Below are 13,144 nucleotides of genomic sequence, written 5' to 3'. Positions count from 1 at the left end.
TTTTGCAAGTAACCAGAAACAGCCACCCTGATGGTTGCCTGACTCAAGAACATGTGCATCCCTTTATTCCTGATCCGGTCTTTATACTTGTTCGTTGCTTTATCTATTAAGTCATTTAACAACAGCGTCAAGACCAATCGCTGTATTGAGTATTCGCCATTATAAAAGTCCTCCAGCCAACAAATCATCCAGTTGGCCAATGAGACGATCGGCGAACGTGCCGCGCGGAGGGGCGTGCTCGCGCAATTCCCAGATGCACCAGAAGGAACGGCCCGTAGCAGCAAGCAGCAGCAGATCAGGAGCCGAACATCGAGTCACAGACCGCAAGCCGCAGCACATTTCCGGCCGAGTCTTGTTCTTCAGGCGAGCAAGCAAGCGCATAGCCTGTAGCGATGCTAGGCGACGCCGGCGAGGTTGACCTCGCTGCCGACATCGCGATGAGCAGCGGCGTCGTGCTGAGCCCTTCGCCCAGCGCTTCGAGCCGGAGATCTTCCGACCCCCGTGTCAACTTGAAGTCCCGCGGAGGAATACAGCCGACACCCCCCGTCTTCCCGGAAGTCATTCAGTTGCACGACTTTCGGCCTGCGTCGCTGCTAATGACGTCAGCGGACATGGGCGACATTGACTTCCGGCCTCCCAGGGCGTCGTCTCCTCTCCTGCAGCCGGCGGTCTTGGAGAGCAAGGAGAGGCAGGAAGGAATTGATGTGGAGGTGGGTACAGCCGAGGATCTGGCCTTGCGCGTGCAAGTCAGACGAGGCATCAGGTTATTGCCATGGCAATTTTTGTGCTGAGTCAGATGGAGGTTTTTGATCATCGCTTGCCGCCCCTGTCCTTTTTTTGCGGCGCACGTAAAGATTCCCAGGAGGTGGACTACAACGCGCTGCATAGCCTGCAGGAGTAGCTTCTCTGCGTAAAACCCCATACCCTACACATGTATGGTGGTGGAAATAACTGCATCCTAGTCAAGCCAAAAAGTGTTTTTAAATTCGTGTACGCAAACGTTTCTCACGAGAGCAGGATCTGACAGCCGTGGTAGGGTATTCATCCACAAAAAGAACACCGAGCGCTTGCCTTAGATAATTGTGTCGAAGGTTTCTGAAGAAGTGGCGTGGAAACAGGTTAAATGGGTGTAATTACGAGTAACCGGAGTTATCTCAAAGCGCGCATTTATTTACGTGTCAATACGTGTTCGGCTGGCCGGAGGTTTTCGGGGTGGGAAGCAGCCGTGTAGCGTGACCCCTTTTGGCATTCTCGCGCAATTGCACGTGTAGTTACATTTTCGATGTCACCGGTAGGATTAACACTGGCAGTGAGACTAAGCTTAAGTAGTCGTAAGTGCACTACTTTCGTAAGTAGTGAGCTTAAGACTAAGAGTTGTAATTAAAACAATTGTGGCTGTAGCTATAAAATACCTTTTCTGGTAGTAATACGCCTTTGTGAAGGAACGACCGCACATAGAAAGGTTACCCAAAAATGTTATTTGATGACGCACACGAATGTAATGGCATTTTTAAGACACCGACGCACTGCGAAATAGCTTTAATGCAGTGGTATTATGTGCGCCTGAAGTCCGTGCCCCAGTTTTTTATGGCATTCGGGTTTCAGTTCGGGAAAACCTGACGAATTTTGGCCGCATTCTAGTGGGAATCAAGAAATAAAGCCGTTGCATCGCCTTCAGACAGGCGAAGCATAATACCTTTCCTACGCAACCTTCTCTTACACTGTACTAGGTTTGACTAGCACTAGCATTTATGAGGCATGGTGAAGTTTAAAGTACTTGTCATGGGAGCTGCACAGATTGTTCTGCCATGTTAGGGGGAACGAAGCTGTTAATTAAAAAACTACTTCGTTTAAATACAAATTTGTTGTCCCTTCGTGTCGGACAAAATTGCAGTGTAGGTAGCATCAAATCTCAGTAGTGCACAGTTTATATTTCCGGCATGAGCTTATCTTTTAAACGCGATAGCGCGGCGATAACAGCGGCATCTTTTTCATGGCGACCGTAACGCGAGAATTTTCGTATCTCTCAATGTCTGCAATTTTTGTCAATTCAACCGATCTTGGAAAACAAAAAACAGATGAACGCTTGAATTCATTCGCGAATTGCGTCGAGCAGTTGTATTTCTCATAACGTCGAACCCCAGCCGCAACCGAGAAAAATATTTTGTTTGACTTGATACTAGAGTGCAGCAGAAAAAACAATGACTAAAGATAACTTGAGGCACATCGGATGAGCGCTCGTCCTGTGTGCCTCATGTTTAGTACTTGCTTCTTGCTGCGCTGAATTATTAGGACGGATTGCCAACTCGCGCAGTCCTACACTCTGCCCGTTTTTGTCTGAACCGGATCCAAACCTATTGGAGGCGGTGGCAGTAACCTCTAATGTGCCCCTGATGGGTTTAAAAAGGGAAGGTACAGAGAAGGTGTTGTCATCCACTTCGCCTCTCTCTCACTCGTCGGCGAGAAGCCCTAGGATTTAGGCGGCAGCCTTAGCCATCCGGGCGACCCGAAGTTGTACTTCAGTGTCGGGCAAATTTCGCAATTAATTATGCCACTAGAGTTGTTCATAACAATTACTGCGCCGTTTTGATTCTGTCTGGAGGCTGTGGGATTCTACATTTCACACACTAGTTATTTCCCACCCCGCAGCCATCGCGCTCAGCAAACATGCCTTGCGAGCGCCGGCTGCGGACGGGTTCGTTGTTAGCAGAGGCAGACAACGGCAGGAGGCGACAAGGGCAAAACATCAATAGCAGCATTTATTACAACGTGCAAATCAAATATACTGCATACAGAATAATCGTAGGCCATAACGGTAACATTGGAAGCGAGGCACTAAACAACACTAGAGATCGAGATGGTTCGACTCACCGATGGATACCGGAGCAGCGGGGCGCCGCGCGTGCGAGCGCGGGTGCAGTCTCCCAGCTCTCCCGGGTGATTTGATTGATTGTAGGGTTTAACGCGCCGACGCAACGCTGACGATGAAGCGCACCGTAGTAGGGCTCCGGATTAATTTTGACCACCTGGGGATCTTTAACGTGCCCCGAAATTTCGTACACACGGGCGTTTTTGCTTTTCGCCTCCATCAGAAAAGCAGCCGCCACGGCCGGGAATCGAACCCGCGACCTCGTGCTCAGCAGCGCAGCGCCTTAGCCACTGAGCCACCGCGGCGGGTCCGGACGCGTCCCATTGTGGCGCGTTCCCCAGGTCCGGACCAGCGCGCCGTCCGCGCGCTATTGCATCCCCAAGACAAGAGACTGTCCCCTCGTCATGCTAAATTACCCCTCACCTCGACGAACGATGGCGCTAGTGTCCAGGAAGAACTGGTTCTCGGGAAAGGCAGAGGCGAAAAGGGTCCACGCCTCCACCCTGGCGACAACGAACCCTCCGGTCGCTGGCGCCCTCCCGTATGGCTCCCGCCGCGTGAGAGAGGTGAATTGTGCAACGCCGGCCGCGATGGGAAGCTAGCCAGAAAGGGGTTCGTGTACAAGGGGCACGACCATAACATGTGATAAAAGTCCGCGCGTCCCTCGTATAGCTGGAGCAGTATTTTCTTTACAGTTCGACACCCTCTATCCATACAAGTTACGGTAAGGTCTAATGCTTGGATACAATCTGGTGCACATTAATGCCCGGCTGAGACTTATTTCATCAGGAAGAATGATATTGTGACAGCGAACATCTTGAAACAGCTAAATCAGGAAATTTGTCTAAATACGTGTACAATTTAAAGAACACGCGGTGCGCTGTAGGCTACGCTACGGTAGAGCCGTGACTTAGACTTCACCCATAACAGTAGGGGATGAGTCAAGAAATTTTTTTGTTGCATTGGATAAGTATATTCTAAACAAACGCAGACGCAAAGGTCAATATTAATTGGCATCATGCCTTTGCCGCGCGCTATCGCTGTAACATGTGCGCACGTGGGGATGGAATTGTGAAGACAAGGCGCGCGTACGCACGTACGGCCAGTTGCAATTACGAATACTGAGCAGTCTGTTGCTGGGGAGTAGATGCCAATTCATAATTCGTTATAATGAACCGCCTTAGACAGCAGTGTTCGTTATTTTGCAGGTGCAGCCCACCAACAGAGTGGATGTAGTGGTCCTGCAGGCTAACTGGCACATGAATCAAAACTTCAAGGCCGTGCTGCTCTTGCTTGCCATTCTCTGCTCCATCGCCCTGCTCCTCTACTTGGGTTCATCTCTCTGGATCCGCGTCCATCTTCTTCGCTCCGACACCCAGAGCTCACCCGCGGACCACGCAGCCCTACCATTCTTACCCGACTGTCAAGAAAAGGCCTGCCAGGTTTACGTGGACGCACTTGAGTCTACCCTCAACCGTTCTCAGGACCCATGCAAAGACTTCTATCGGTTCGTGTGTGATGGTTGGATGGGTCAGCATCGTTCGCTTTCCGTCGTGGATGCCGCCGAACAGCTGATGTACAGCCGTGCACTCAACAGCATTCATTGGCTGTCCCTCGACGGCAACAGCAAGGAGTACACAGCATCGGTGGCATCGAGCGTCGAGCAGAAAGTGGCCCGGTTTGCCAGATCATGCATGCACTTCGAGAGCAGCCTAGGAGACCTGAAGAAGTTCATGGCCGAGCGCCATCTGCCCTGGCCCAAGGCACCGCGCTGGGACCTGCTGGAAATCCTCCTCGACTTGTCCGGGAACTGGAACTTGCACTTGTGGTTCCAGCTGGCATTTGAAATGACTCCCTTCCGTGGCGGTACCGGAGAGCCCGTGCTCAGGATTACCCAGAGCACCGCCTTTGGCACCTGGATTGCTTTCATGCGTTCCTTTGCTGGCCAGCCGGTGGCATCTACGTCGGCTCTCCGGTACCGTCGTTATGTCAAGGAAATGTTGAGGTTTTTTGGCGTTCATGAGTCAAGCTCTGACGAAATCGTTACCAAGATCGAGGATGCGAACCGGCTCACGCTTGAAGCGCTGGGTCCCGCCATGGCAGAGCCCAATCTGAGGACTCTGCGGATGCCGATCCGCAACCTCACAGAGAGCGTGACCCCCGGCATTGCTGCGGGTCGTCTGCTCCTCCTGTTCAACGAGTACTTCATATGGGCTCGCCGCTTCTCGGCCGGGGACATTGTGGAAGTGGTGAATCCGGACTTGTTGCGATCCGTCATCTACTTACTGGGTCTCAAGTCCGAGACGAGGGAGGCGCTTACCCTCAGCCTAGGTCTTCGCGTCGCACATGAGCTGGGCTGGATGGCTCACAGAGGAATCGCAGACGTCACGCTGGACATAATGGGTCTACCTCCTTCGGCACACTACCGCCGCTGCTTGACCGTAATCGAGAGCGCAGTAGGGGTCGGTTGGCTAAGCCTTTTCCCAGAGCAGCCAGCCGCAGAGACTCTAGTTCAGGAGGTCCAAGACATTCTGGATGACTCCGTGCTGCGTTGCGGCAAGCCTCCGCTAAGGCTTCAGGTGCGCAAGACGCCAGCCGAGTGGGACAGCGAGAGTTTGCTCGCGAACGCACTGCCGGAGCCGACGCCCGGAGCGCACTTCTTCATCGACTGGATGAACCTGATGAACGCGCGCTGGCGGCTGCAAGAGCAGGACCTATCGAATGTCCTCAAGCCTGGATCCGTGCTGAGCCACCGCTGGAGTTTCCACAGCGCCCTGATGGTCACGGAAGAATATTTCGTCTTCCCCTTTTACCACCCTGACTTGCCACCAGCCGTCAACTATGGAAGTGCCGGGCGCCTTATCGCCGACGAAGTCCTTCGGGGACTTTTCTTCGAGCCTGCCTGCAGGCACCATCGCAACCACGCGGGACCGAACGAGATCAATGCCGACGTCAATGACAGTTCCGCGGCGGAGTCGTCTCAGGACGTCCACCCGCACAGCGTAGACACGAATGCTCTTCTAGCCGCTCTGGCTGCTTACCGAATGAGCTTGCTCCGTACTTCCAGTAACTCTACGCTGCCGACTCCAGCACAGGAGAGGCTGTTTTTCGTGGCCTCATGCTACGCGCTGTGCTCGAGCCAGCATTTTGTGGACCCGTTGTACGGAGACGCAAGCAGCCGATGCAACGCCCCCGTCAGCCGTTTGCCCGAATTTGCCGCTGCGTTTAACTGTGGAACTCGGCATACTCACTTGTTAACTTTGGGGGCTAGTCGAAACTTTTTTTCTCGCGATTAATTTTTTGTATACGTCTGTTTCACTGACGGCGTCACTGAGTTGGTAGCCTACTAGACTGGTTTTGTTTAAAGTGCCTTCATGACAATAAGACGGGAAACAGTTGTTAAGCTACCATATCGAAACAGACACTGTATCGGACGATTCTGGGCGAGAACAAATGTGCTTATGCATCGCTTGTTCGCGTGTCCAGTGGTATGAAGGCTATGATGATTATACGGGAACTTCATTTCTTAAGGTGAAAGGTACTCTACATATGGGTATTTTGGGATTTGCCGGCGCGTTAGGAAAGGAAAGTGCAGGCTTGGCTATAAAGACTTTGCCTAATCCCCCTCGAGATTTTGCTGCTCATGTGCATTGTGTATGACGCCGCCTTCTTTTTTTTGCGGTACTGTGAGGCGTTCCCATTATAACGTTGTCGCGAACGGCGCACAGACGCCTGGATTTCGCTGGAGTAATAACTGTCGGGTTCTCAGATGAGCTCGAATGGCTGGTGGTTAACATCGCCTGGGTGATGAATAAATGCATGGCTTACACAAATCGGTTAGCGCCCTTTCTGTTGCCCTCTCTCAATTTTCGCAGCGCTACTTGAGATAAGAATGGCAGATAAGTTCACAGCTTTCCACCGCGCACATGCGAGGTCTCTGCGTTACACATTCTTGTACCGTGCCAGCGGTTACTCGCCGGCGTTCTTGTATATTCCCATCGCTGCCTCCCACGGCCCAGATGGTAATATCGTCACCATAAATGTTGCGACTTACATGCGGAGTTAGTCGTAAAAACGGTAGCTGAATCATCGTTATAATGAAAAGGAAGGGCGATAGGACCGCCCTCTGTGGTGCTCCGCGGCTACCCAAATATATGTGGTCCGACCGGAGGCCTGGTACGGTTAGTTGTGTGGTTCGTTGCGCTAAGAAGTCCGCGATATAGTTATAGGCCTTCTTGGCCACGTGGGGGTCGCTGAAGTTGTGGAGAATAGCGCTATTTTGCTCGTAGTCAAAGGCTTTGGCGACATCTAAAGCCAAGGTTGTTCGTGTATAACTGGGACACAGCGGAGTTATCGATGATATGATGCCGTAATTGCTGTTTTTATTTACTTCATCGGGTGGGTTGGCCCTGCGAGTCCTTTACGCTTAGAAGCAGGTTCTTTCAATGCGCGACCACCAACAGATTATCCCCCAAGCAGCTTTCTTGTCTATATCCTTCTTGGAGTATGCCGAGGAGTTGATCTTCAATCAATCCAGGCATTATGACTTCATTTACTGAATTATGAAAGCTAACAAAATTTGTTTTATGAACGTTAACACCATTAATGTTACGTGGTGTGGATGACTATGAACTTGCTTTGTTTCAAATTACTGAAGGGATTTGTCAACTGTTTGTGTGCATCAGTTATAAAAAATTTTCTTTTAATACCAACATCGTAGGATAGCTGACTCAAACGTTGAAAGTTTTATGTGCTGAAGAAACACTTGGGCTATGAGTCGTGTCGCAGTGAAAGGCTACGGGTTAATTTAGACAATCAGAGAAATATTAAACGTGCTCAGAAACCTCGACAAACAGGCGTTTTCGTTTTTAGTCCCCCGAAAATGGCAGCCGATGTCCGGATGAAACTCTCCTCCTTTGATCAACAGCGCAGGCTATTACCCACAAAGCCAATGCGGGCGATTCAATAAATAATTCAGTGTTTAAAATAACCATAATTTGTGGGTAAACATGTTCTCCTCGCATCCTGAAGATCGGTTTGCACGGTTGTAAATTATCATTAAGCGCCACAGCGGTGTGCCGTGTTGACGCGCGTGAATTACGGAGACCGCTACTTCGATTATGCGACTGCCATGTATTATGCACCATTTTGGTTTGCGTACACTTGCTTCTTTAAGAGACAGTGCCGCTGTCGCCTATGTAATGCCCCCCTCTTTTCTTTTCTTCTCTCTCTCTCTCTCTCTCTCTCTCTTCTCTCTCTTTTCTGCCTGTCTTTCTCTCTCACACCTTTTCTATTCCACCCCTAACCTCCTCCCAAGTCTTTTATCCCCTCTTCCCCTCCCCACCGCACTGGGTTGTATGCAGGTGAGGTCCCTACAGAGCTCAATAATATCCCCAGTGCACTTTCCTTTCCTTTCTTCCATCCAATCACTTCTCTCTCTCTCTCTCTCTTTAAGAGACAGAAAATGCCTGCCGCGTGCATTTTTAAGGGCAGTTTTTCTCAAAACACATAACACCATCTTTTGTCTAAACGTTACGTAAACGTGTAGGAAGTACTCGCGCCACACAGGGCTACATGACCGTGTCTGGCAGAGCCCATCAAAAAAATCTGGTTTCATCTAACGTGACTGCATGCAAGTCAATAATCTTATCTGCCATCATACGAGTTTTTCGAGGTGTATCTGCAAGATACACAGCGAAAAACTATGAAAGTCGACTACCCCGCCATCCCGTCCAGTTCTGGTTCACGTTACATCAACCACAGAGCGTAGGTAGTACATCCATCGCATCGAGTTTCCTCCGAGTCCTAGCGGGCGGTGTGCCTTGAAGTGAGACACGCATATGTGATGAACTTGTGATAGCTTTTACACTTGTTGTAATATTTTTCTGCACAGCCTTCCAGCCTAATTATCCAAGAAGTGAAATAAAAATCTCGAGGCATATATTCTTCTCATGAGAAGAACCCAGGGTCCTGCGTTCAGCCTAACACGTGGTGGGATCCGTCTTGAGGTGAGATGAGAAGTCCGCCTTTACGAGGGCGGCAAACTGTGCAAGTTGGTATACGTTCATGGTGACAACAGCGTAAGGGAAGACGAATACTAAAAAAAATTTCCCCGCATTTCCCCGAGGGGAAGAATGTGAAAGTGCGAATGCAGGAGTTGAATTTGCGCGGTTCGGTAATGTTCGCGAAAGAGCGATCACACACACACACACAACTACAAAGAAAGAAAGATGCATTTATTCACAGACACGTATTTGTGTTGTCGTTGTACTTGATTGCTAGAGCGGATCTCAGCTTTGAAATTTCGTGTCAGTACTCCTTTAAGCGGGTGCATTAGCCCTTCTCACGCCCGACTCCTGGCCAATCCCCCACGTGGGTATGTGCCATGCACAGACACCTATTTGTGTTGTCGTTGTACTTGATTGCTAGAGCGGATCTCAGCTTTGAAATTTCGTGTCAGTACTCCTTTAAAGGAGCCATGAAGAGAAAATGCAAGTTGGTTTTTTTCGAAAGATTTCGTGTTTTATAGTGCCCCCAGCGCTTGTCCGGATACAAACGGTGCTTTATTCACTGAGAAATTAAACAATTTAGGTTAAAATTTTGATTTTCCCGCTCAATCGTGCGTTTTCGTGGTCCCAAGTGACATCACCGGAACCGACCGCTCTGCAGCCTAGAGTACCTTCATTCACGCATCCGCCGTACTGGGTAGAGACACGTAACGCTGGCGCCGCCATGTTCGGTTGCTCGCTCGTCGCCGAAGCAAGTCATTGTGTCAAAACCGCGCTAAAATTATCGCCGCAACGCGGTTTACTGAAGAAGTTTGAATCATATTGTCTGTTTCGCGTTGCTAGGTCTCGTGGGAAACGAAAAGAATAACGCGTTGAGCCCGTTGGCCCAATTGCGGCGGCACGGGACCGTTCAAAGGTTGTCTCCACCCTGTAGCGGTGTTGGTTTGTTCCCGCGTTTCTTTACGTTCCGTAACCTAGATGGCGCCACCATACCGTGGCAAGCGTTTGGTTTGTTTTTGCCCGCATTTAAACCTGGCTTGTTTTTGTTCTGGGAGAAAATATTCGTTCCCTGAAACAGTGCTCTCTCGACAAATGGGGTCACATAAGACACCGTTGCTTGCGTCAATCGGCCAGTGTCGTCTGAGACAACCCCAAGCCCCGTAGTGCTGTGCAGCTGGCTAAACCAAGCATGCTGTGCGCAGTACGAACAGCAGAACGCATCAGTACTTCTATGTTTACATGTGCTTTCGTAACTTCCACTGTTTGTCCCATCATTCCTATTGCTTTGTAAAGAATGTGCCCTAAATTTAAGCGCAAATCGCTCGTTCGTCTAGTTTGTAAGCTCTACCTAATTTGCGTCTGCTTCTGCCAGCCTCCGCCAATCGCAGAGCTTAGCCCATGTGACATCACAGGTTCTGTTGCGGGAAATGAGCTGGTGGGTCGCATGACCATTCCCGTTTTTCCTAATTATTTAGCTTATTTGAGCGAAGTTTACGTTAAGAGTGGTGTCAGTATGATTCTAACGAGACAATCTTTTGAATGAACCAAACTTGTGTTTTCTCTTCATGGCTCCTTTAAGCGGGTGCATCAGCCCTTCTCACGCCCGATTCTTGGCCAATCGCCCTAAGTGGGTATGTGCTAAAGAAATTAGGAACTCTTCTTGGCCAATCGCCCTAAGTGGGTATGTGGTGCGGACGGACGGACGGTGGTGGACGCGTGATTCAGGGTCGCTTAAGAAGTGCATTCGCACTTAAAAAAGGGCAAACACAGACACGACTCAGTTAAAATTCTGTTGCGAGTGAGCACCGTGTCTGTGCTTGCCCATTTTTTAGTCTTCGTCTTCTCTTGCGCTGTTGTCATCACGAAGTTGGCCTTGATCGCTGTCCGGAGCCTACAAAAGGGCGGACAGGTTCGAGCACCCCCTCTCGCTCCATATTTTACCAGCTGGGCCACCTATGCTTACTTCTTGCCGCCTAGACCAGGGGTCTCAGACTCACATCAGTGAGCGGGCCAAATTCCCGAAATCTAGTCCCGCAAGGGCCGAGGAAGCGTAAAAGTTTAAAACAAAGGGGAAAGAAGCAAGTCTTTTCCCACATCTTGTAAATATACCACATGTGTCCGATTCAGAAGTCGCGGTTGCTTGCGACCATTGCGCACCTTTCTTCACGATACCTGAATTGAGTGGCCTTCGAGCGCAAGAGCGTTCGTCTACTGTGATAACGTGAAGCCGTGAAAGATGGCATCAACGCGTACTCGAGCAGTCTCTGGCCATTTGCGTCCTTGACTATGCTGGTAAAACGCGCACTCATGCAGTCGCTTTAAAAAAAAAAAACAAGTAAAAGTAAATGAACCAAAACACTTATGAGCGGGCCAGGCCGCAATCGAAAGGTGCGCTGCCGCACGAAGCCTGGAGGCCGCGTGTTTGAGATCCCTAGCTTAGAGCATCTGCGGTACGTTCTTCTACCTATTTGAAAGACTCGACATGTGTCTGATTCCCTGCATTTTGTAGAAACCGACCACAGGATGCGGCAAAAAATTTGCAGTGGCTTAGCTCGGCTATGCCAGGATATACGTACCGTGAGCTAAGGTTCAGCTGGTTATTCATAGGTTTCCTAGTTGTCTAGGATTGGCTTATTATCATGCTTACTGCTGCTAAAACGATTTACAATCGAATTCTATCCAATCCAATCCAATTTTATCCAATCTAATCCAATCCAATACAATCCAATCCAGTCGCGGCGGCGGTGGCGGCTCTGGCGCGCCAGCTGTGCGCCGTGAAACGTCACTGCTCCTCGCGCATGCACAGCACAGCTCTCGAGGAGCCACGCGAAGCTGCTCAACCTCGGCCAGTGTAGCCCACGCTACAAAAGTCAACGCGCGCAAATACAAGCGAACACATCAATAACGAACATAATAAGATAGTTAACTTGCCTGCGCAATCCGTAATATAGCATATATGATGCAACATGAAAACCTCTATATCTTCAGTATCCTCGTGGAGAGTTCTGGACATATAAAATTCCCCGCATTTCCCCGAGGGGAAGAATGTGAAAGTGCGAATGCACGATTTGAATTTGCGCGGTTCGGTAATGTTCGCGAAAGAGAGATCACACACACACACACACAACTACAAAGAAAGAAAGATGCATTTATTCACAGACACCTATTTGTGTTGTCGTTGTACTTGATTGCTAGAGCGGATCTCAACTTTGAAGTTTCGTGTCAGTACTCCTTTAAGCGGGTGCATTAGCCCTTCTCACGCCCGATTCCTGGCCAATCCCCCACGTGGGTATGTGCCATGTCAGCGGCCAGGCAGCGCGCGCCCATCTCCCCCCGTTGCCAAGGAAGACGAGGAGATTCCTGGCCAATCCCCCACGTGGGTATTCTATGCGGACATCGCCGGTGGACGCAGGTTCAGGGTCGCTTAAGAAGTGCATTCGCACTTAATACAAATTACGCGTAAACAGCAAGAAGAAATCCAAGCAGCCATATAAACGCAAAATTTAGAGGGCACAGCTCTTGCGGGCCCCTTGCGGGCCCCACCAAGCTCGAGGGTCGGCAGTATTGCGCGTTAAACTTTTTTACACCATTTGTGGCCGGAAATGGTGTCTTGCACCATGACGCACGCCTTTAAAAGTTGTTTTGGCTAACAAAAGATGCAAGGATGAAAAAAGAACGCTCTTGGGAACGCCCTAAAAAGAGGGTGTAAGGTTACTTAACTCACTAAAATAATGGCATGGACAGCGCATCTATACGCATGACAATGTGGATCCGCTGAGCGCGCGGTATGACATGCAGGTATATTTAGCACGTACAAGTCACACTTGGACCGCAAATGAATTCAGCGAGAGAACCAACAGGATGCATGGGTACAGCCAGTACATACGTACTTAGAAATACATCTGCTATTATTGCTTTTATAGCGAGCAGAGAAAAGTCTTCCCAAGGTGTCCGTGGGCTTTTCGGAAAAATCACATATTTTATTGCTAATTTTAAATATGTGCATTGTAATGTGAGCATATATAAGTCTGCATGTGGATTTGCAAAAAAAGTTTTATTCGTGAGGTAGTTACTGTGATCAATAAGTCATAGAATTTAATTAAATACCAAACACTTATTCCACACCATCGAAACGCCTACCGAGAAGGGTGTTAATGCGCTTCTTCCCACAAGGGTGTAAAACTCCAAATGAGGGTGTTGAATAACTGCCAACTACTGAAAAGGGTGTAAAAGACGTCCAACTTTTGAGGTATTTTATACTCGTTAC

General features: G+C 49.6%; 1 protein-coding gene across 1 annotated transcript; it reads left to right on the top strand.

Moving 5' to 3' along the window:
• Window positions 1-392: 392 nt before the first annotated feature.
• Window positions 393-6,759, top strand: LOC144153279 (endothelin-converting enzyme 2-like). Its single transcript, XM_077684931.1, has 3 exons — window positions 393-710; window positions 4,078-6,063; window positions 6,745-6,759. Exons 1-3 carry the CDS (start codon window positions 393-395, stop codon window positions 6,757-6,759), a joined length of 2,319 nt encoding a protein of 772 aa, XP_077541057.1.
• The last annotated feature ends 6,385 nt before the right edge of the window (window positions 6,760-13,144 follow it).

This window comes from Haemaphysalis longicornis, unplaced genomic scaffold, assembly GCF_048455015.1.
Source record: "Haemaphysalis longicornis isolate Haplotype H1 unplaced genomic scaffold, Haemaphysalis longicornis Haplotype H1 scaffold_9, whole genome shotgun sequence".
Taxonomy (NCBI): Eukaryota; Metazoa; Arthropoda; class Arachnida; order Ixodida; family Ixodidae; genus Haemaphysalis; species Haemaphysalis longicornis.
This window is presented reverse-complemented; position numbering and strand designations above follow the sequence as displayed.